The sequence below is a fragment of the Lathamus discolor genome, chromosome 1 (genome assembly GCF_037157495.1).
Source record: "Lathamus discolor isolate bLatDis1 chromosome 1, bLatDis1.hap1, whole genome shotgun sequence".
Lineage (NCBI taxonomy): Eukaryota > Metazoa > Chordata > Aves > Psittaciformes > Psittacidae > Lathamus > Lathamus discolor.
This window is the reverse complement of record NC_088884.1, coordinates 22,605,022-22,628,402: the sequence shown is the minus strand read 5'-3', so window position 1 is coordinate 22,628,402 and position 23,381 is coordinate 22,605,022. Positions and strand designations below refer to the sequence as shown.

The following is a 23,381-nucleotide window of genomic DNA, read 5'->3' as shown; positions in this document are numbered from 1 at the left end:
ACTGCATATGCAAGCCTGCTTTACAATGTCACAAAGAACACGGGCCCCAGTTTGCAGTCATGAAGTACAGGAATTGTTTCAGGTGTCAGTCCCAAATAACCAGTGCCAATATAGAATTTGCAGAGTTCTCCAACTGAAAATACTTATTTAAACTGTTTAAAAACACAAGACAATTGTGAATGACTCTCACTCTGTTTAGAGATTGACCAGCTCTTTTCCTGGTGATTTAAAAGGCAACATGAACAGCAACACATTTTCTTCTGCTGTGTAAAATGATTCTGAAGTCAATTTCTTGAAATCCCATCCTTCACTGAAAAGACCAGTAAGAAAAACAGTTGTTAATCAAAGCCCATACCCCAATTCCCAACCCAATAAGAACATTTTCATTGGAACCAGAACACTGCTCTTGGCCATTTCTTCTGAAGGAGAGACGGGCATTCTCCTTCAGAGAGATGCCCACCTTTATCATTGCTTTTTCTGTTGAAAAACAAAAGTTTATCTGATTCCTGCACAAATGCAGTACCTCAGCATGACTAATCACTATTGAATTCAGTGAAGTTATTTGTGGATGGGATAAATGCATGAAAGTGTCACCTGATTTGGCACTATATTCAGAAAACACATTAGCAGTCAGAGCCAGTGCACGTCTCACATCTTAATTAACCGTTCTTTAAGCATTTAACATTTTGGTAGTTTCACTTCAAGATTTTGGAGTAACAGTATTCAAAGTTCCCAAGGGTACACTTACTATGCTATGAAATTTGGTGCTTTCTGGCTGAAGTGGCAGAATTAAAGCATTCAGAATTTCATGCTTTTCACATTAGATCAATTGTTCCCACTGACTTTAATATCCCAGTGACTACAAGGATCCAGCTGTTTTTTTGCCATCTTTTCAGAAACTTGCATATCTAAAGATAAAACCAGACAGCTTACCTGAACACTGAAGCATTTTCCATTCCTGCTGAAATTGGTCTCTTAATATTTTTATTTGTTTTACTTTTTCCTGGGTAGGAGGTACAAAAACTCCAAAGTGAGGTGTAGAAGTACCCACTAATGCTCTGGCTACACTCTGCGCTAAGTTTATCTCTGTATCCTATTTAAGAAGAAAAAAAAATACTCCTGGTAACCAAACTTTGTTTCAGTAACACATGGAGTACTTTAAAACAAACTTTTGTACTGAAGTTACTAGTATTAGTAGCAAGAATGAGCAACTTTCCTTTTTCAAATAAAAATGTGTCAAGATGGAGAAGTTTTACTGATAAAGGCAAATTATTTTTTATCTCCTGTAAAATTTGTTTCTTTCAGAGAAGGAATCTCAGTTTTCCTTTAGAGACTGAAAAGAAATAATGCTGGGTTAAAGACAGAAAATATTAGGCAGGAAGGGGGCCATGCAGCTTGTTTATTTCATGCACCATTTACTTTCTATAGGTAGAAAATAGTGATATATTTTCCTTCATCAAGAAGTGACTTTTCTGGACTCTGACAGTTTAAATCAATATCATTTGCTCACAGAAATTCTATTGTGAAATGTCGATAGCATGTGAAGATTATTTAATTTGGAAGACTGCAACACTTTTATTTTTAAGAGACAGAAGTATTTTTCAATTATTCTAAAAAGCCAAACACATGCATTAGAAACTCCCCAAACATTACATAAACTTGTTATGGAGCTACCTGCAGAGTACCAGTATAAAAGTACAAGCCATTTTGTAATGATGTATACCTAACTTCCTTCTTACCTCCCAGTTTCCCTTTAGAATACTAATAATTCTTTCCATTTTATATTCCTAATTAGTAACTTGCAAATACACTATTCATGTCTACTGCATATCGATGTATTGTAGCTTGGACAACTTACATATCAGCACTGCAAATTAAAACAAATGACATTTGAGAAGACTACAGAATTAAGTATGTCAAAACCCACTTAACTGGCAGCTAAATGAATAGTGTACCTTTAAGTGGATACTTGCTGGGGAACAGATAAGAATATGTGAACAATTATTCATTGTTTCTCATTAAAGAAGAGCTAGAAGGCACAAAAGCAATCAAAAGTTACTGTTTCACAGAACACGGACAGCAATTGTGTTACTCACAGCCACAGGATGCTGAAGAGGCCAAGAGTGTAAACTGAGTTCTTTAAGAGATTAGATCAATTCACAGAAGATACACTCACTCGCACTTATCACACACAGGTCTGGATACAGCCTCTGGCTTCCTAAATTTAGAAATCTTTAAGGTGGTGATGTGTGGAAAAACTAGACCAGGGAAAGATCCATATACAAGCGTCTCTTTTCAAGAGACAGCTTTGAGGAATGAATCCCAGGTGGAAAGGGAAATTGTAGCAAATTGTCAGAACATCTACTGTTCATAGAGATAACCATGGGCTTGCATTCATGCCTCAGCTTCTCAGTTATGGAGGCTGCCTACAGCACAGTACTCAGCTGTGTCTTGTTCTCGGGACAGAATGAAATTTAGGCTGCTTGCATCATGAACTCAGGGGTACCAAAGGCAGTATAGACACAGCCAATATCTTCTACTAGGCAGCCTGGAAGCAGTTCATACTACATGTGCTGCTGTTTGATTTCAGTTTTGTCCCAGCCACTTTGAAATACCACAGCTTAGCACTACTTACTTACCTCGATCACTGCAAAAATGCGAGACTCAGCTAATCCTTGTAGTAAAGCAAAAAGCAGAGAAATTCCACTTATTCCAAGGCTCCTGTTTGGTCCAACAGCTATTACTGTCAAGTTTGGTTGATAACTGTATGCTACAGGAAGAATTACTCCAAGTACAGCAGAAAAGAAGTCATTTCCTTTGGCATCCTTTAACAACAAGAAACTGTTTAGCACAAACGTAAAGCCCCAAATTCCCAGATATAAACCAAAACAGTAAGGTGAATCTCAAAAAGCTTTTGACTGACCTAGGAAATTGGATATTCATCTATTCTCACAGCAATTTTTACATCAAACATGCAGATTATTTATCTTTCCTTTAATGTCTTCACACTTTAACTGCCTTTCTGAAGATGAACCACAGTAGCTACTGAAGGTTTCCACAGCCCTGTGCATTCTAATATACTCTAAAGATCTACGAAGGAGTAGTACCCTGGCACAGGCAAGAAAAGGAAATATTTTCAAAGGTCCAAATTGCAGTGAGAGGTGTGATTCTCAGTGACATTTCATGAATCTGTAAATATATTCTACTGTTTAAAACATTTTTCTCTAATGCTGTTTCCAGAAAGTGAATCTTACCTCTTTCCAGCTTAGAGAAATATAGTGTTTGGAGCTGGTCTTTCCAAACTGTTCTTTCTCACAAATATGTACCATGAGTACTTTTCTGTAAATAAAACCCACATCTGAGTATTTAATCAACAACTTCCAATGAGACAGAAAAGAACTTTTCTTTCATCATTCTTTAAATACAAATTCGTAACACAGGAGCAAGTAACTATTTGTATTAGTACATGCCTTAATGTAAACACTAATTAAAAGGGAAATAATTTTTAAGGTAGTTTCTAAAGAAGAGTATTGAAAACTATGGGTAAATTACTTTTAAGAAAAAGGGGAAGTGGCAAAAAAAAGTTATAGATAAGTAAAGATTACTTCCAATGAGGAAATCTGCATCAACAGCATGTGCCCCCTACAGTTATAGGAAGACTGTGCACAAGGGTTTTAGTCATTTTAGTGTCTGAAATAAAAAGGTCACATTATTGAAGTCCCAATCACACAGAGAAGTGCTTTAAAAAATGAGCCCTAAATCACAATCTGGAATGCTGAAAACAGAGGCAGACTGGCTATTGCCTAGGGATGTTTATTGAGAATTGACATGATGTCAGCCTTAGGCCACTACCAAATTTCTGGGTGGTTGGGGTTTTTGTTATATACAATTTGATACTAACAGTAATGTTAGTTATTATATTAGGGCAAATTACATGTCTTCCTTATTACTTTATATTTTCAATATTCTATGTCAGTAACCATCTAATTTTCACATAATATAGAGGGATTATTCTTTAAACCTAAATCTTAAAGTGGCATTTAGAAATAGCAGTTTGTCTTCAGAGATATATTTGGGGATGTTCTGTATTTTGTCTTATGCTAAACTTAATGAACAACATCTCATGACTGATTCCGTGGTGCAGATTTCATCATACATATAGACAACTCATAAACATTTATAAAGCCTTTGGGATGTAAATCCCTGAAGTAGGTCAATGAGAAAATGAACATGAGCCAGCTTCAGTGTGTGCTCACAGCCCAGAAAGCCAAACATATCCTGGGCTGCATCAAAAGGAGCGTGACCAGCAGGTTGAAAGAGGTGATCCTGCCCCTCTACTCTGCTCTCATGAGACCCCACATGGAGTATTGTCTGCAGTTCTGGTTTCCTCAACATAAGAAGGACATGGAACTGTTGGAACAAGTCCACAGGAAGGCCATAAGGATGATCAGTGGTCTGAAACACCTCCCATATGAAGAAAAGCTGAGAAAATGGGTGCAGTTCAGCCTGAAGAAGAGAAGGCTGCATGAAGACCTCATAGCAGCCTTCCAGTATCTGAAGGGGGTCTACAAGGATGCCAGAGGGGGACTCTTCATCAGGGACTGTAGTGATACAAGGGGATAAGGGGTAACAGGTTCAAACTAAAACAGGGGAAGTTCAGGATGCAAGGAAGAAGTTCTTTACTGTAAGGGTGGCGAGGCACTGGAACAGGTTGCCCAAAGAAGTGGTAAATGCTCCATCCCTAGCAGTATTCAAGACCAGCCTGGACAGAGCCTTGAGCAACACTGTTTAGTGTGAGGTGTCCCTGCCCATGGCAGGGGGGTTGGAACTAGATGATCTTAAGGTCCTGTCCAACCAAAACATTCTATGATTCTATGAAGTAAAGAGAAATCTCACCCATCTTCTGTATTTGGTATGATTTGCATGTCTCCAACAAATATACAAAGCACTCTGCAGAAAAAGCGAATATGCATACATTTACATCCCCAAGTATTTTTTTTCCTATTAGTGCAATTTGTTTAAAGAGTTTGCATGTAAATTACATGCACAAAAATAATGTATATTGTTTCTGAATTTGATCCATTAAAAGTACAAAGAAAGAACATTTATGACAGCTCAAGGGAAGTTCTTTTTTCCCACCAAATACTTTCTAGAAAAAATGAAACCAAGATAATGTACTTGGACCAAAGACAATAAAAATCTGACAAAGAAAACATAGGCTAGCACAGCAGTCATCCTTACAAGTGTTTTGCCTTTGGTAAGGCAAAAGGTGTTTGCTGGCATTTACAATATTGTCTAAACTACATGCTGAAAATGCTTTGCATATGGAGATGCTATTTGTTTTAAAATTAAGGTTTCAAAGGCTGTTTGCCATACTTCAAACACCCAGTATCTTATTTTTACATTTTGTCAAACATCCCCAAATGCAAAAGATACAAATTCACCTTTGAAATCCAAACTGAACAGAATGTCTTAGTGCAACAGCAACAGACACAGAAGTGGGGGATACTGCAATTCCATTGCATACCTGCAAAATAGATTTCTCATTCAGAATTAATGCTGCACAAGATGATGCCTTTTGTATCAACTGTCTTTTTTCTTGTTTAGATGTGACATTCAAACAAAGCTATTGCTGTATGAAAGGAATCTTATTGATCTATCATAGTAGAGTTAAGAAAATGTTATTAATTCATTTTCTCCAGAAAGGCCATATTTGATTGTTATGCCAAGGGCTGTTTTATAACTTCATAAGTATGGGGCTGTGCTAAAAGGCAACTATAAAAATAGCTTTTGCAGGGAAAGGTCATATTTACTGGTTCTCTTAGATAGTCTGCAGATTGGATACACTCAGTGTGCCAGTAGGCAAACTGCATCAGAAATATATACCCTATGAAAATGAGGTCATCCTTGAATTCTAATTCTGACTCTTCCTTTAACCTAGGCAAGCTATTCCTTTCTGGAAAATTCAATGGCAGTATTACCCACTCAGCCTTTCATGTTTCATTTATGTTGTGTAGTGCTTTGAACTCCACATGAAAGCTAAGCAAAAAGATAATGCATGCTCTCTCTGCTCACTCCTCTTTGTATTTGTCAACACAAAAAGCTCAGCTTAGCTTCTGTAGCTCATGGGAAGTTCTATTTCTTTACTTCTTTTTTTTCTGTCTATTTATAGTCTTTCCTGGAGGTATGAGCAGTCTACAACATTAGAAGTTTGTCCTTGAGATCTGCATACATCCCTTCCAACAGCAAGAAGGTGGCTTACAAGAAAGAGGCCATTCTGCCTGTTACTCTTCCTTGCTGGCCTGGTACTTTAGAAAGAGCTTTTTATTCAAAGGGAAAGACTAATTTATTATGATGTAGTATTCTTAACTTGTTTGCAGTTTTTCCTCTTTGCTTCTCCCAGTTTTTATACATAAATACAAACATGCACCCTCCCGGTCTGCCTTCTCTTCATTCCTGACCCTGCAAGAATCAGAATGCCAAGCTGGAATTACTCTGTTCAGAATCACAGCATACAGCTCCACTAGCTGGCAGGGGGTGTGTGCATGTATAAATCAAAATTTACTATGAGTAAACTGTTGTACAGATAATGGTAAATGAGTGCACATAGCATGGCATCTTGTAATGAAAGGTAATGCAGAAGTCTCCCCTAGAGACAGGAGGCAAAACTGTGCATTAAGAGAAGAAATTTTTTTACATTTTGTGTCCAGATTTCTTGCTGCTGCTCACTAGTGCTTGACACACCAGCTTCTGCTCCCCTCAGCTGGAAGACAGAATGCATGACTCGCCTCTGTGCCTGATAGTGATGAGAAGGTTCTTACTGGCTCATATACTTTGGGCAAGACAATGTCTTGCCCAAAGATCATTAGAAAGATGTCTTTGAGTTAACCATGATCCCTACATAATTTTTTTCATCTTGAATATTCTTGTAGTTAAGCACATTCTAGATGAGGATAGGAGAGTTGTGAACTACATAGTAACTAATGTCTGGACAACAATATAGTAGCAGGAAAAGTCAGAGGAATCCAACTCTCCTCCTAGCCTCCTCCACCCCCAAGATTGAAACAGTTTATTATTACCTCCTTCTTAAGTATTTTATCTAGGACAGCCAACACACTGCCAAGAGAGAACAGAGTTTTGTCCTCTTTCACAATGTCTGTGTAAAAGCCACTGTAAAATAAATGAGATAAAGAAAACTTAGGTTAGAGGCAATGTGTTCAACAAGGACACAGTTAACAGTATTTTGCAGTTAGTACTGATGGTGTAACATTTATATAGGTGCTACACATTGATTCTCAAAACCCCAGCTCTATCAGGAAGATGATAACACTGAAATAGTTTTATCTATTATCTAGTATTACCTAATTATCTAACAGTTTTATCTATATATCTCCACTGAAATAGTTTTATCTAAAAGTATTTTGATTAAGTCCTTCAAAGAACTAAAGGCTGTGAGTGATAACTAACACAATAACTAACACCAGTTTCTTCTCTTTTTCAAGAGAAGAAACTCTGACTATAACTGAGTAGACTAAAGCCTAAAAGATGGCCATGGCAGAGACAGAGCTAGGTGGCAATCTGCACGGAGACCTCTCATCCTCATAATTAGGTTGAAAATTAAATTAATAGGACCAACCTCACAAGAGCTTTGATTTCACTTTTGTCTATTTCCTTCACCAAATGAAGAGGTCCAGGGAGAAAATGTGCTGACCCTTTAGAGTCAATTGTTGTTGCTGTTTTGATGGGAGGCACTGGAAACAGAATGTTTTTCATGTGCAGTTCCAAAAACTTTTCTACTTCAACAGTTTCATTGTTGTTACTTATCTTAGATTCATGCTCTGTGGAGGGATTTGGATCAGCTTTCGTTAGTAGGTGTGATTTGGTGCTCAAGTTTTGTAAAAATGATGTGTCTAGAGAGAGAAAAAAAAAAAAAGAGGGGTTTAACATGTATTAATCCCTGAAGAGTGTGTTAACATTTGGTTACATACATTACAATAATTACATTTATTATTAATGTACAGATGTAGATTACAAGACAGTACATCTGTATTCATAATATGCATGTTTATTTCTATGCACCAGCTACAATGTTTCCTGCCACAGATGTTACTTTTCAGTGCTGCTACATTTGTTTTAATCTAGCAAAAGGTCATAAATTACAATAAATCTTATGCCCATACTTCCAACACAGAAACCAGCACCCTCAAACAAAGATTTCAAAGTCCTAGTTTTTGGCATGATGCAAACATCACCATCAAGCCAAACATCAGCTTCAGAAGTTCTTTTCAGACCAGCTGAAGACATGGCCTTGAATGAAGCCTCAAATTGCTTCGTCAGTCACTTGATGAATAACTGGTAGTTCAATTATTTTAATCCATTGGTATTAATCATTTTGAATTTCTGTATGAATCCATTTACTAATCACATTTGCTTGAGGGAAGAGAAGCAGTTACCTTCATACATCAACCATTTCCAGTAGGGTTTATGGGCTGCTCTCACATTTTGAATAGATTCAACAGCACTACAAAGGAAACAGGATTAACAGTATCAGCAGTAATGAAAATAAAGGAAACAAATTTACCTCAAAGAAAAAGCAAACCCAAAAAAAATCCTACTAAAAATGAATGAGCTCTGGTCTCTTCTGAGAATACAGAACAGAAAGAGAATGAGAGCCAGTGGGCAGATTGCTTGGAAAGATTAGATTCAAGAGTCAAAAAAAAGAAAAGTGAAGAACAACACATGCAGTATGTGCACACATTTACACACACCAAGTGAAATCCCAACCCCGATCTTGGAGGAAGCACACCTGTGCCTGACTTCAGGAGAGCCAGGGTTTCACCTGTCTTGGTCAGACATTTTATCTACACAATGTAAAGATGTCACTGGATTCACTCAAAAGCAAGCCTATTTGTTCAGTAACCAAGTAAATCGCATTCCCTGCTATTCTTTGTGTTGAAATCCCTTTTATCACTGGTTATTTGCAGCACTACTAGAAAATGGTCCTATTATGTCAGCTACCCTACAAACATAATTAAGATCATGTTAAACCCAGGAGAAATTCTGTGTACTTGGAGATTATTTGTAAGGTGTTCAGGTGCTTGACTAATATAATAGATAAATATGTGATCAACTCTGTATAACCTAGGATGACAGCAAACAGATGCTGGAATTGGTAGTGAAAAAGTGATAAGGGGGTATGGGATGCTCTTGGAGCAAAATAACCACCTTTGCTCCATCAGAGTTTACCAATCCAACTCTGCTCACAGCCTGTGTATATTTACACCACTTCCCTGACTGATCTGAGCTCCAGGTTTTAACCAATGCAGCCAACTGGTAGGAGCTGCCACCAGAATGCATGAGAAGCATTACTACTGGAAAAAAACCTCAGGACAACTACTGAGGTGGGAGAGGGACCGATGATGGAACTTGGAGATGTAGGGGAGATAGTATAGACAGGTAGAGAGAAAGGTGCTGTTTAGATGTGGGTCTGATTCAGGCCCAAGGTTCAGAATGCTTTACTAGGTCAGATTCACCACTGTGCAAACACAATCCTACTGTCTCAAAAAAGAAGTTAAGACTCAAAGTTTAATTATCCTGGTTCAGGTCAAGTGCTTTTGCACCCCAGGCTGTGATGCTCCAAATTCCAGAAACAGGAGGAGTCATCACAACTGGCTCCGCACAGGATAAGCTCTCACTGACAAGAGAAAGGTCAGCCCCAGCTATTGCTGTACTACAGCAATGAAGTGGCTTTGAAGTTTGAAGAACTAATCCTTGCTATTACATTCTTTCCCAAATACTGGCTGTTATTAATTGGCATTGCCTTGATTACAACAGGATTGTGTCAGCCTTGAGTGAGATAGATCTCTACAGGATAACAAGGTCCAAGGATAAATAGCATAAATTCTCTCAACTTGAAGTAATTTCAGAAACAAAAGTATACAGAACTGTACCTTGGATGAATTTTTTTTTTTAAAGTTATCTAGAGCAGAAAATATATATTATAAACCATCATATTGAAACCTTAATATACCACCAAACCAGGTGTACCACTTCCTGCAGCATGATAGAAAGCATCACATTAAAATCTTGCTTCAGCAAAATGTTCAAAGCATGCACATCTTAACCTCTCTGATAAATACATGAGTGGTTCTAAAATTCTTCATATGCTTACCTTAGGCAAGGTGCCATTTCTCCAGTTATTTGAGGTATAGGATCTCCAAGCAAAGTTCTTACAGTCATGCAGACGGATTCAGACAATGACTTTAAATGGTATCCACCCTAGAAAAAAGGTATTTCATGTCACTTAAGGAACAAGTACTTGTAACATCCTTCTGAATATCATCATGGAAAACAATTAAACTTTTGAAATATATCTGAAATTACAGAAATGGAAGATGATATGCAAGTACATCTAAGTCAATGACTTCCAATATAAGACCAGTTAAGTTAGAGGCTGTTTTCTGAAATTCACTGGCATCCCATGGTTTGACTCATTTTATCATGGTTCGATTAATTTCTGAAATCAGACATGACTTTGGGAAGCAAACCCTGGAAACATGCCTTCTCCTTTCCTATCCGTGATATGCTATCTTCAACAATTCTGACAGAAGACTCCTTAGAAAGCAAATATTATCACTGTCTTCTAAAATGTCTGTGTATGGGAAACCTCCCTCAGCCTGACACTTTTAAGATATGATTGTCCCAGTGGTTTTGCAGAATTTGGAGAATAACTGAAGACAGATTGAAAACTGCTAGATTGCAGATGACAGACTTCCTACACACCACCTGTGGAGCAGTCACACCATCAGCATTAGGAGGGGAATTTAGTAAAGGCTCCATTACTAAGTTAAGAGTATATTTAGGTTAAGGGCTTTTTAAGCACTTCTGGAGTAAGACACAAATTGTAATGGTAATGCAGTTTATTCACTAAATACATTTTAATGAGTGTGGGACTGTCCAGAGCAGCAGGCTAGTCACTGTTCACAAGAACTGAACATATTTGTGGAGGATATGGGGTTTTTTGACAATGATGACCATATGCTCCTTTTTCAAAATGTTAAGTTAAAAAAAACAAAAAACAAACCCAGTTTTTAAGACACGTACTTCTTTTAATGTACAACAGCACTGTCAAACCTTAGCCATTTTTGATTTCCTGATTCTCAAAAGATAAAAAGAATAAATTATTTTGTTAAGGTTTTACTTCCTAGCTTCTATAAAAAGAATAAATTATTTTGTTAAGGTTTTACTTCCTAGCTTCTATCTTGCCCTACATGGCTCTAATACAAAGACCCTTCCCCTGGGAGTACGTTTTACAAGTCATTACCTCTAGGATGACACACAGCTTGCCATTAGCCAACTGCATCAGGAAATGGGTAAGGTGGGCAAAAACTTCGGGAGTGGCATTCATCTGACCCTAAATCAAAGAAAACATTTTGAGATGAAACCCTGAAACAAAAACATTGGTAAAAAATCCCCATACAATCTGAAATACATGAGTCTGAGTTGGAATACTGGAACACTTGCCTTTCATTGTATATAACAAAATGCTGAACCAACTGCTTTAAAGGTGCAACCCCCTCCACTATAATTACACCTATTGAATAATCTGCCTTTACATGTTTTGTTGTAGTATTTAATGAGTTTGGGTCAACTTAAAGACTCAAACATGTATTTATACCTCAGAGAAAGTGATATTCATAGGACACTGAAGAGGTAGGTCAAAACAGATTCATGTCTGACAACAGAAAGGCCACAAGTTACTTACTTCGGGGTCACCAATTCCAGAATCATATCCAGAAGAGACAATGACCAGTTCAGGATCAAACTGTTATAAAACAGAGAGAGTTGTAGCATATTCTTATGTCCTGCTTTCAATTCTGTACTGGAATTCAACTGTACCATGTTCAGCTGTTATTTTGGCTACAATATGAACACAAAGATTCTGCTTGAATAAACACTAAGATCACCCTCTCACTCTATTTTCATTCCTCCTGGAGAAGTTGCAGATCATAGTATTGAATATCTAAAAGCTAACATTCCTCAAATACTATTCAGTTGATCAGGACATCAGTCATACCAGCAGAAATAAGGAGCTAACTATGCTACCGGCAATTCCTGCATTTCTACAGCATTCAACGGTATCTGCTTAAGAAGTACTTAGGAAGTAGGTTTTGGTTTTGCTATTTGTACAGCAGAGCGAAAAAAAAAATTACCTCAAAAGCCACTGGAAGCAACACATGGAAGAATGCAGCAAGATAATCTGAATTTCCCATCCCAACCTGCAAAATATCAGAAATAAGGTCATATTTTCCTGTTGGAATAACAAATTTTCTAAGGTTTCTTTAAGACTTTAAGGAAAGATAGTATCAAAAGTTATGGGAACCTTATTACGAGGTCAGGTAAAACAAACTCAATTCAAGTAAGGTACATTAATACCCACTGAAGTATGAGCTTCAGTTCTCTGCTGAGCAAGGATGGATGCCATCATCTCGTGAAACACTTTCTGATTTGATGGCCAGGCAAGATATTATAGAAAAAAACAAATATATGCACATATTTGCACATCTTCCTCTTTAAAACAAAACAAAAAACAAACAAACAAAAAAAAAACCCTAAACAAAAAAAGCATTATCACATTCTTAGCCATATTTCTCAGTAGACATTCCAATGACAGGGAAGATGTACACTGTGCTAAGACATCTGCCAAGGATGAAAAGCAGTACACTTCTCAGAAAGCATTATATAAAGCATGAGATACAAAGCTACTGCATTTGCTTTGTTGTGCTGTAAACAACATTTACCTTATTCCAAGGCAAATTTATGTTAAAACCTTTTCCTTTTCCCTGACCCACAGCATCATAATCAGATTCTTTAAGTGATGGCCAGAATTCCTGATGTTCATAGCGATGCCAGGAAAAATACAAAACACTGAAAGATAAACAAAACAAATCATAGAATCATAGAATAGTTAGGGTTGGAAAGGACCTCAAGATCATCTAGTTCCAACCCCCCTGCCATGGGCAGGGACACCTCACACTAAACCATCCCACACAAGGCTTCATCCAACCTAGCCTTGAACACTGCCAGGGATGGAGCACTCACAACCTCCCTGGGCAACCGATTCCAGTGTCTCACCACCCTAACAGGAAAGAATTTCCTCCTTATATCCAATTTAAACTTCCCCTGTTTAAGTTTTAACCCGTTACCCCTCATCCTATCACTACAGTCCCTGACGAAGAGTCCCTCCCCAGCATCCCTATAGGCCCCCTTCAGATACTGGAAGGCTGCTATTAGGTCCCCACACAGCCTTCTCTTCTCCAGGCTGAACAGCCCCAAATCCAACTTGACAAAAGCTTTCTGGAACTGACTTTATACCCTGAACCTGGTGGCTGCATTGACTGAAAGTAATAAAATAGAATTGTCTTTTCTCCTTAGTTTTCTTAATGGACTTGGACTGTGAAACTTAGCATTAGTAGGTCCTACGGCAAAATTAACACAAAAATTAACCTGCTAAAAATTTCTTGGATGCATGCAGTCCATTCAGCTCAAAGACAGGGCATTTTCAGAAGAGCAGACTTGTTTCAAGAACCTACTTCTGTGGCTTTTCTGAAAACAATATAAAGCTCATGTATTTTTTCCAACTACTACTTGAATACTTTAACTGAGAGGTTTGTGAATACAGAGAATTAGATGCACTGCCTGAATACTGGCATGAAGAGATGTTATTACTGACAAACCAAGGTAATCATATCAGTCATTTTGTGTTTGCTACTCTTTACAGTAGGATATATTTACATATTTTTGTTATATTTTCCCCTCTATTTTATAACAAGTAGAAAACAACAACGACTAAAATAGCAAGGAAAATGTTTTGTAAAATTATAGTTTTAGAAATTTAAGAAATCTTATTCTCTACAGAGATAGCAACCTTTTACCAGCTAATATAAAAAAATTAAAATTGTTCAAACCTTGGATCCTCTTCAAATATATACTGAGTTCCTTGCCCATGATGCACATCCCAGTCAACAATTAGGATTCTGCATAGATCAGTAAAAGAAAACATTCAGCAGAACCACCACAGCATCTTAATCTAAAGGGGATACAGATTAATATGTTTTTCTGACCCAAAACATATATGATGCCCAGAAAGCTCTAGAAATTAATCTAAAACAGTACAATGTCAGAAATGCCAAACCGGGGTATGAAAAGCTTCTCTAGAGCCAACCATGCACTTACCTCTGTAGACCGTATTTCAGTTTTGCATATTCTGCTGCAATAGCAACATTGTTGAACAAACAGAACCCATTAGCTGCACTTCTCTGGCTGTGGTGACCTGGAGGTCTAAACCAAAGTTTTAAATAGTTACAACAAAAGAATTTTTGGTAAAAGAAGTTAAGACTTTCTCACCTATTTTCTTACCTTACTAATGCCATTCCATTGCACGCTTTTCCTGACATCACAGTGTCCACCAGCTGCAAAGTTGCTCCTACCGCTAGTTTGGCACAGCGGTAAGTGTTCTGAAAGAAACTCATAGTTGCCATCAATCACTAATCAGCTTATTTAAATTAATCACACATGCTTTTGTACCCCAACAGCAAATTGTCTGGAGATAATTCTACCCAACTGAGGTTGTATGCAGATAGTTGAAAGCATTATTTTACAACACAGATTCCAATATGCTTTTGCCTAGTTTTATCTGTGATATCCTTTATAAGGATGCTCTCCCTGGAGCAGTTAAGAAACACGGGATGGACATATTGAACTGACTAATGGAATAACATGGCATCTTTGAGAGTAAGGAATGAAACCTTACAGAAACAAAACATGAAGGACCTCGCCTCCATTACCTAGCACAACATTCAAGAGCAACTGTTAACCAAGATAGGATTTGTAGCTCACTAATGGTCTACAGCGACAGTAAGTGGCAAAAATAGAGCTAAAATTTGGGTAGTGAGCTATACTGGCATGATATAATTAAAGAATAGATGACAGGACACTTAGCCAATTTAAATTATAGCATTATACTAAACTTGAAACAGATAACATCATAAATAAATGCAGGTCTATTTAAATACCAAAAAAATGTATTGCAAATTTTGCTTTACTTAGGAAAGTGTCAACTGGATGGATGCAGTAACACAAATACTTGTAACTCCCACAGAGGAAGCAATTTAACTTACACACCGGATGAAAGTAGAAAGCATCATAATTTCCAGAGACTTTCTTCAGTTCCTCTTCATTCATTGTTTGGGTACTTTTTGCCACTTCTAAGTATTCTGAACTGCAGAGGACAGAAAGTTGCAACACTTCACTACACAACTAAAAAGGGTTTTTTAAATGTGAAATGCAATGAAAAGTAGCAGAACGCATGTTAAAATCTGAGATTTTGCAAGTCCAACAGATACTCTGGAATGCCAGTTGCAGGGTATAGTGAAAAAAATGAGCGCTTTGAAAGTAAGGGTTCTTATATGTCATCATGCTCTGCTCCCGACTCCCCTTGCCTCTCAGAAGGCTGCCCTCACGCTCCCTGACAAAGGCAAACGAGTGTACAAGCAACACACAGAACCATCTGCAGTTGGCTGAAAAATCATCACACTGAAGTGAAAAATACTAGAGCAGATTTCATTGCCAGGACTTCAGAATGGGCAAGCTGCTGTTCCCCCACAGAATTAGCTGTGGAGTTTCTCTGTTCAGTTTGCTCTACCTCAAAGACACTTGGGAGAAACATAAGGTTATTATCTTTCTAAAGAAATACTTTTTTTTTTTTTTTTTTTTTTTTTTTTACACATTTTGAAGTCTCTTCACAATTTTGATTAGAAGTATACTTCTGATCCTATGTATAAATCAGCATTCATTGCTTAAGAACCCGAAGAGTGAGAATGGGGATGCAGTGGAACAGCAGATTCATACTTCAGCACCCACACCATACTGAACATCATTTGTCTAACTTTGAGTGTGATGCATTTTCCATTGAAATTACTAGAAGTCACTGGAAGTTTTGGAGCAGATCTTTCCAAATGGAGTGAAGTATGACCTAGAAGCATAAGATTTGTTATTTCATTGAATTAATCTGAATGGTGATGAAAGTAGGTTTCAGACCTGTGAACCAACAGGATCTCCTCCTCGCTTCCTTCTCTGGCAGGCACATGGACACATCTTTCCAACAAATGGTAACACTTAAGCTGCTTATAGGAGGAACTCAGCCTTTCTGGCACTTCAATATCACAAACAGGACTAAAAATAAGCAACAATAGTATCACTATAAAATCATACTACCACAGCTAACAAATACACTTCATAATGCCTAGCTTTTAATTTCGCATTGTAAGAAGATTCATTACCCTCATAGGGTGATACGTGGGATTAAAAGAGAAATACAGTCTTTAAACACTTTTTGCTTTGGAATTGAGTCAAAAATTGGTTCTAAAATATGCAAGCTGAAAAAGATGTATGGTTCTTAAATCAAAAAGAAACACCATGGCATCATTTTTTGTTTGCTCTCTCACCACTGAAAGTAGTAATGTTTTATCTACAAACACAGAAATGCTGAAATGGAAAGCTCTAGATTGCAATGAAGGTGAACGGCAGAGAAGTGGGCTTGGGAGAGAAGACAACAGTGGGCCGGTACTCTGACCACTGCAAAGGTATTGGCCTAATTTATGTAAATTTAACCAAGCGTCATATACCAATTTCTAACTGAATTTAATTGCCAGCTTTTATCTGAGTGAGTATATCCACCTATACTCATAAACATATATCACATCTACAAGATAAATGATCCTTTAGGTTTATAAACTATTTAATTAGCTTAAAATACTTTATTTAGGGGGCTACTCAGATGCCTAAAGCTAACACTTCTTGTTAAGGCCTGCCAGCCTGGAGACCTGCAGCTTCTCAAATCCAGTTTCAGATTATCATCACAGCACCTGGATGCAAACTGGGAATAAAGTCAAAACTTTTCTACAAAAGGAAAGACTTCCCATTTACTAGGAAAATTACAGTGTTATCTACCACTGGGTGTTTCCTATTACATTTACAAAACCTGCATTTACTTGGTACTTCTCTCAGAAGTCCTGGTAAGAATCTATTAATGAAACCGACGGCAGTGACTTACTCACTCCAAAGTAGTTTGTGAGTGGTCATCTCCTCATCATAAATCAGCGCTGTTCCCGAAGCCATTACTAGAGACAGAACTGAAACAAAAATCCCAAGACATGTATTTCAGGCAGGAAATAAACATCTCTTAAAACAAATTTAACATTATATTAGCTAGTGAGACTGTATGTACACATCTTATCTGCTGCAGGACAATTCTGCACTTTAGGCTTTGTACTTAGAGAACGAAATCAAAGAAAAACATTTAGCACTCCTCCTGGAGGAGCCAGGCAGCAATGCAAAGTTGAAACCGGATGCACGCAGGCAGGATTCAAGATTACCTGCATTTTGGAGACCTGTGTGCAGGGCTTTGTGGTGTAGGTGAAGGGGCTGTGTCACCCCTCCGAGCCCCTCTAGTCCACGCTCAGCTTTGCAAAGACTGCTGAGGACCTGAGCACCGGCCTCCTCATCTGCCATTACACAGAGATACTCACCTGGCACGGCTGATGTGAAGGGAAACGGCTACTTGTGAAAAGTTATAAAGCCAGAAGTTGAAAAACAGGATTATCTACACCACGGACGAAACAGTTACAGGGGTCGGCTCGGTTCAAAACTCTACTGGTCTTTCCAACCCCCCGAGGCATTGAAGAGAAACAAAGAAACCGGTGTGAGAAAGAGGGTTAAGGTGCTCAGTGGGCCGCCAGGCCGCCTCACCGAAGCCCCGGAGCGCGTGTTCCCCCGGGCCGCTCCGCTCCTCGCCGCCGCCGCCGGCCGGGGCAGCCCGGCAGCCGCAGGCGCCCTCCCGGTGGGACTGCCGCGCCCGGGCCCCGCCGCAGGCCGCGGCCAGCTCCAGCCGCCGGAGTCGGCGAGGGCGGGGAGCCAGCGCGCCGCAGCCGCAGCCTGGGCCCCGCCGCCGGCAGCGCCGCAGCTCGTCCGGACGCTCCGCCCGCGGCGGCGGCTCTGGGAGTGCCGGCGGAGTCCCCGCCCTGCGGCCGGCTCCGAGGGCGGCGGGAGCGGCGTTGGACCCCCGAGCCTGGGTTTCGGCCTCGGTGGCGCCGCCGTTCCTCACACCGCCGCGGCGCGGGGGCCGGGAAGGACGCCCCAGGGAAACGCTGGCCTTGCCAGAGCCCTCCGAGGTGTGCCTGGCGGGCTGGACTGGTGTCGTGCCGCGGCTGGTTCAGCCACGGGAGCTAGGTTTTAGTATGTGACAGATCCCACAGAAATACGAAAACAACCAACCTACCAAAACAACAGCAGCAACAAAGCAAGCAAAAAACCCAACAACCCCACAACGGCTGGACTGCAGGGTGTCCTTTAATATAAAGAGAAATTAAAAAAGCTTTAACAAAAATGATTGCTGCTTCATTTCTGCAGAGCAACCAGAATCTCATTCCCAGCAAGCAGCGCCAGAGCCCAAACCTCTCTGCGCCAAGCCCAGGTACCAATGCTTCTCCTGCCAGTTCTGAGCGGATCATCATAGAATGGTTTGGGTTGCAAAGGACCTTAAGATCGTCCACTTCCAATCCTCTGCCATGAGCAGGGAGACCTCCCACTAGAACCAGGTTGCTCCAAGCCCCATCCTACCTGCCCTTGAACACTGCCAGGGATGGGGCAGCCACGGCTTCTCTGGGCAGCCTGTGGAGGGCCGCCTCACCCTCATAGTCAAGAATTTCTTCCTAATGTCGAGCCTAAATCTCCCCTCTTTCAGTTTAAAGCCATTCCCCCTTGCCCTGTCACTGCTTGCCCTTGCAAAAAGTCCCTCTCCAGGTTTCTTGTAGGCCCCCTTCAGGCACTAGGACCTGCTCTAAGGTGTCCCGGGAGCTTTCTCTTCTCCAAGCCCGGCTATCCCAGCCTGTCAGTCTGGGGGCGGCCACAGCCCAGCGGGCTGCTGAGGAAGGAGCCTCCGGAGGGCCCTCCAGCAACAGCCGGCATGTGCCTAGCAGCCAGCTGCCTTTAAATGTTTACCACCTTTCCTGCAGGGACCAGCGCAGACTCAGCAGGATCAAATGAACTGAGCTTTGGAACAACCTGCTTTTTGCTAAGCAGTGACTTCAGTATGCAGTATAAACTGAACGTAGACTGTGTCAACTTGTTTTTCACCTCACTTTCTGCTAGTTTTACAGTTCGTGATAGAAAGTGATGGAGCAAGTGCCTTCAGAAGCATGCATACAAACCTGCACTTATGGAGGACATAGCAGGACCCCAGAGCAGTACAGATGGGACTTTTAGAAAGCTACTGACTGTAAACATTGCCATATTTGTTTCAAGAAAATGACCATAATAGACACTGTATTGCTGAAATAGCTTCTAATTTGAGTATTATCAATTACCTGGTTTTGTGTCTATTATACACATTTATAAAACTAAAATTAAGGTCTGGCCATCTTTATGTAGGCTTTAGTATTAGCATACTGCACTGACAATAAGGATGTGCTAAGCATGTGGCACCTGTAATATTTCTAATTTCTTGAATCTTATCACTCCATTAGTTCCCTGCAGACCACTTAGGGAACTGGTAAAGTTTATACATTGGCTTTTGTAACGTGTCTGAAAACGAAAAGGACCTTTCAATAGCAGGTACTGCTATTCCAGTGACTGTGATTCCAGTGGAACACTATCAGCTCTGTCATTGCAAAACGACACAAAATGATCAAATCTTCTTGTGGCTGGGGCCAGCCACATCGTGTTTAGTTACTTATTCCTATTTATTTTACTTTGATTCTGGCAAAAGCGACCAGCAGAGGGCTGCCTTTCTTTAAAATACTCCAATGGGAGAAAATAATGTGGGTTAATGAAACATTAAGCAAGGGAAAATTTAGGTAACTGGAGAAAATGGCAGAACAGATGGTATAGAAATATATATTTAAGATAGTCAGCTGGATTACAACTGTTTTATGCTAGGTTTTGCACATAGTGAATTTTTTTTTTTTTTTTTTTTTTGGAATAACTCAAAGAAACATTTATACATGATTGGCCAAGTTCAAACTTCATGTGATTAGCTGTAACACTACAGAAAGGAGGCCTGATAACACTGGGCTTTAAGTTCAACTTATAATACCACTTTAAAAGACATTAAGACTTTACATTCCACTTATAATACATTCCTATTTACAAGATAAGTTTGTCATGAGATGTATAATCATCTTTTTACAAATAATGTGATAAGTATTTACAGGCATTTGTGGTATCTCCATTTCTGAGTAGCCAAAGTCAGCTGGGAGTCCCTCCTCTGCCAGCGATAAACCTGTTTTACTAAAATGATGCCCTCTTCAATATTCCCCACAAGGAGATACACCATGGGACGATGGGTTGGAGTCATCCTCTGTGTACAGTTTTCATTGATAAGCAGCCACTGCTGTATCATATTCTGAGTTTCATAAGGCAAGAGTGAGCCCTGGGTAATGAATTCCACTTGGCATTCAATGTTATACTCCTGGTCACCAAATACTGTTCTCTTCTTGGACAGCTTTACTTTCACTGCTAAGGAAAAAAGGGAAACATGTGAGTCACTCCATTTATTTGAATGCCAAAAGAAACACTACCAATGAAAGCAGGATGATTCCTTAAAAATACTATCATAATTTATGCTGATAGAGTATGGCAAGGCCTTCTCTAGCAGCAGTACACATTTTAAAACATTGTTTAAAAATAAAGGTGTGTAGTAAAGATCTTTTCCATTGAATTAGGCAACTAGGAAAAAATATTTTCACAGAAGTGAGTAATGCATTTTTACCATCATTGTGTGTGTCAGGCTTTTTGGGTAACTAGATATTGAAAGCGGCTGGTGTTGGTTTTGTATCACAAGTAAGAATTTCTTTTACTGATTTGATTTTCTGAATCTCCTTCTCAGTAAGCTTTGTGTTATGAAAAACTCATACACACAAATATCAAGGACACACTGTTCACTAGTAAAATACCAAAGCTTTAGTTTGAGTTTAACCACTAATAAAAGGCAAACCTGCTTATCTGGCTGCTTTTGCCAGAAATATTTTCCATAAAGCTTGTTGTACTACAATGTAGCCAACTAAACAAGAACAGAAAAGCTGTTTGGTTGTAAACTAGATCACTGATGAATCTTTCATGCAAAATAAATCCTCCTTCAGAACATATTCTGAAAAACAATTCAAAGTTAAGAGATGAACTCTTAATCCTTTGAAATTACAGCAGAAACTGTCATTATTGTGATCCTAATTTCAAAGCATTTTAGAAGGAAAGTTGTTATTCTCTTTGATAGCAGCCAAATTAGCAAGGACTTACCGAAGTTACTGTCACAGAAAACTTCAAGAACTCTTTTGTGTGTAAAGAATTCCTCCACAGCTGGGCAGGTCTGGCAGGCAGGCTTTGGTAGGACTGCTGAGAAATGACAAATGTCATGGTTATGTTTTAAAAACTTTTGGTTTAATTTTCTGCTGTCAAAGCCTGAGAGCCCACTGTTTAACCACAGGGATGACAGAAAATACACAACTGGTCAGTGATAACACAGAAAGTCTACACGCTTCTCTGAAAACATGGCTAAGGATGAAAAAGAGTTTCATTTTCCTTGTGCATTCAGTCTTGTTTGAACTGACAAGCTCAATTATCAACATGAAATACAGTAACAAATACAGTGTTATTTTTAATACTGCTACAGTGGGTGGGAAAGGGGTCAGGTGGCTGATTTTGTCTGATTCTGGATGCAGCTGCATTAGGATTGTGAATACATGAATCTGGTGTGCTAGCAGTAACTGAATCCTATTCTTTTCTGTAGAAGTTAATAAGCCCGAGGATCTGAATAGTTGAACACTATTATCATGATATCTCTGGTTTCCCTAAAAAAAAAAATAAAAATCAAATAATAAATCATTCCAACTTTTCCAAGCTGATCTGAGAATCAGTTTATTGTATATGTAAAATTATTTGTGATAAGGGCCATTGCTAAGTCTATGAAGAGACTTCAAAATAAATCAAACAGTGTGCTGCTATGGGTATGATACTGCCCATAGCAGTGCAGGGTTCCTCCACTATCTAAGCATTGACTATCTGCACTTTCTTTTTTTGAAGTGATGCTGATCTACCCCATCTGAGCTCTGCTACAGCTCATGCTACAAGTACTGACACTTTCCCCTGCCATCTACGTGAACAGTACAGATAGACACGACCACTTATAAAATCACAGACTCCCTGGGAACAGTGTCCCTTTTATGTACATGATTCCCAGGAGCACAGAATAGGGCCACGCTCTCCTCCACCATTTTACAGCTACCTTTGTGTAAGTATTTGTATTCCTTTGTGAGAGATGCCAGGCACATGTCCTCATCTGCAGGGAATCGATCGCAGTCCAGACTGTCAGGCCAGAGGTGTCCATGGCAGGCAAGCACGGGGGCACAGCTGTCACGGACGGCAACACACATACTCCTACAAGGATGGATGAACCTGTGGCCAGAGGAAATACTAGGCTGAATTACTTAAACTCACTCAGTGATAACAGAAACTATTGCAACAGGGTTTTTTTGTGCAAAGTGCAGCATCTGCACTGATATTTAGCATCTTTCAATAATAATATAGTTCAAGAAATGGCAAAAATGGCAACAGTGCAAACTTTGTGAGTGGTTTGTAGTATGGGCTTCACTGAGTTTACAGGATTAAGTCACAGTTTTAGAGTTCTTTTTATTACAACCTGGGCAAAGTGTCAGCATGAGGCTGATTCTATTTACAATAGGTGCTTCAACCCTAAATTAACAAGAATCAAGTTTCAACTGTAACAAAATAAAACATGATATCCCTTGACAACAGCATTAATTTTCCCAAGGCAAACTGAAGTGGAAGTAGAACATGCTTTCAGTACTTGTCTTTCTGATAAGTACAGAAAAGTTAGAATTACTTCAGAAAAAGTAGAGATTGCCTTTGGATTATGATAAACATTCATTTCATTTGATCCCCGTTCTGGCAAATAAAAACTGGAGTTCTGTACTGTGCTGTGGTACTTACGTATCTAAACAGATGGGTGCGAACAGGGAGCACAGGAATGTCCTCACGTGAGGGTGACAGTCCGTGTGCACAAGGTGCTGCCAGGTGGTGGATTTTAGGATAACCTCTGCCATGCTGGTGTGTCCCATCAGGTTGGGAAGCCTCATTTCAGAGTATCCAATCTTGTGGCACATGCCCATCTCCTTGGGTATCACTACGCATTTCGTGGATAATCCAATGTCAAAGCCCATTGCCACTCTGAGTAAACCATTCACAGCAAAAACAAGTATTTTTGCAGTCAAGAACATCTTCCAGTGACTCCTGGGCTGCTGAGCAGGCAG

The 23,381-nt window shown here is 39.4% G+C and overlaps 2 protein-coding genes across 5 annotated transcripts; both read right to left on the bottom strand.

The window, feature by feature from the left end:
- Positions 1-125: 125 nt before the first annotated feature.
- Positions 126-17,946, bottom strand: HDAC10 (histone deacetylase 10). 3 transcript variants are annotated; one of them, XM_065665099.1, is made up of 21 exons: positions 17,589-17,946; positions 17,114-17,192; positions 16,099-16,233; positions 15,184-15,280; positions 14,419-14,516; positions 14,236-14,340; positions 13,968-14,036; positions 12,801-12,927; positions 12,213-12,278; positions 11,765-11,824; positions 11,324-11,413; positions 10,172-10,278; positions 8,454-8,521; positions 7,637-7,910; positions 7,080-7,170; positions 5,445-5,527; positions 4,897-4,950; positions 3,255-3,339; positions 2,640-2,825; positions 934-1,093; positions 126-310 (listed from the first exon to the last, which is right to left on the bottom strand). In XM_065665099.1, exons 2-21 carry the CDS (start codon positions 17,176-17,178, stop codon positions 285-287), a joined length of 2,046 nt encoding a protein of 681 aa, XP_065521171.1. In that variant the 5' UTR covers positions 17,179-17,192; positions 17,589-17,946; the 3' UTR covers positions 126-284. The 3 variants fall into 3 exon arrangements, with proteins under 3 accessions (XP_065521171.1, XP_065521164.1, XP_065521179.1); XM_065665092.1 differs by having other exon boundaries at positions 17,809-17,946; XM_065665107.1 differs by lacking the exon at positions 17,589-17,946 and having other exon boundaries at positions 15,180-15,280; positions 17,118-17,192.
- Positions 17,947-20,025: 2,079 nt separating this feature from the next.
- Positions 20,026-23,381, bottom strand: LOC136007077 (secreted frizzled-related protein 2-like). Of its 2 annotated transcripts, none has more exons than XM_065665015.1 (4): positions 23,062-23,381; positions 22,337-22,506; positions 21,352-21,447; positions 20,026-20,574 (listed from the first exon to the last, which is right to left on the bottom strand). In XM_065665015.1, the coding sequence occupies exons 1-4, from the start codon at positions 23,346-23,348 to the stop codon at positions 20,264-20,266; spliced, it is 864 nt and encodes a 287-aa protein (XP_065521087.1). In that variant the 5' UTR covers positions 23,349-23,381; the 3' UTR covers positions 20,026-20,263. The 2 variants fall into 2 exon arrangements, with proteins under 2 accessions (XP_065521087.1, XP_065521088.1); XM_065665016.1 differs by having other exon boundaries at positions 21,352-21,444.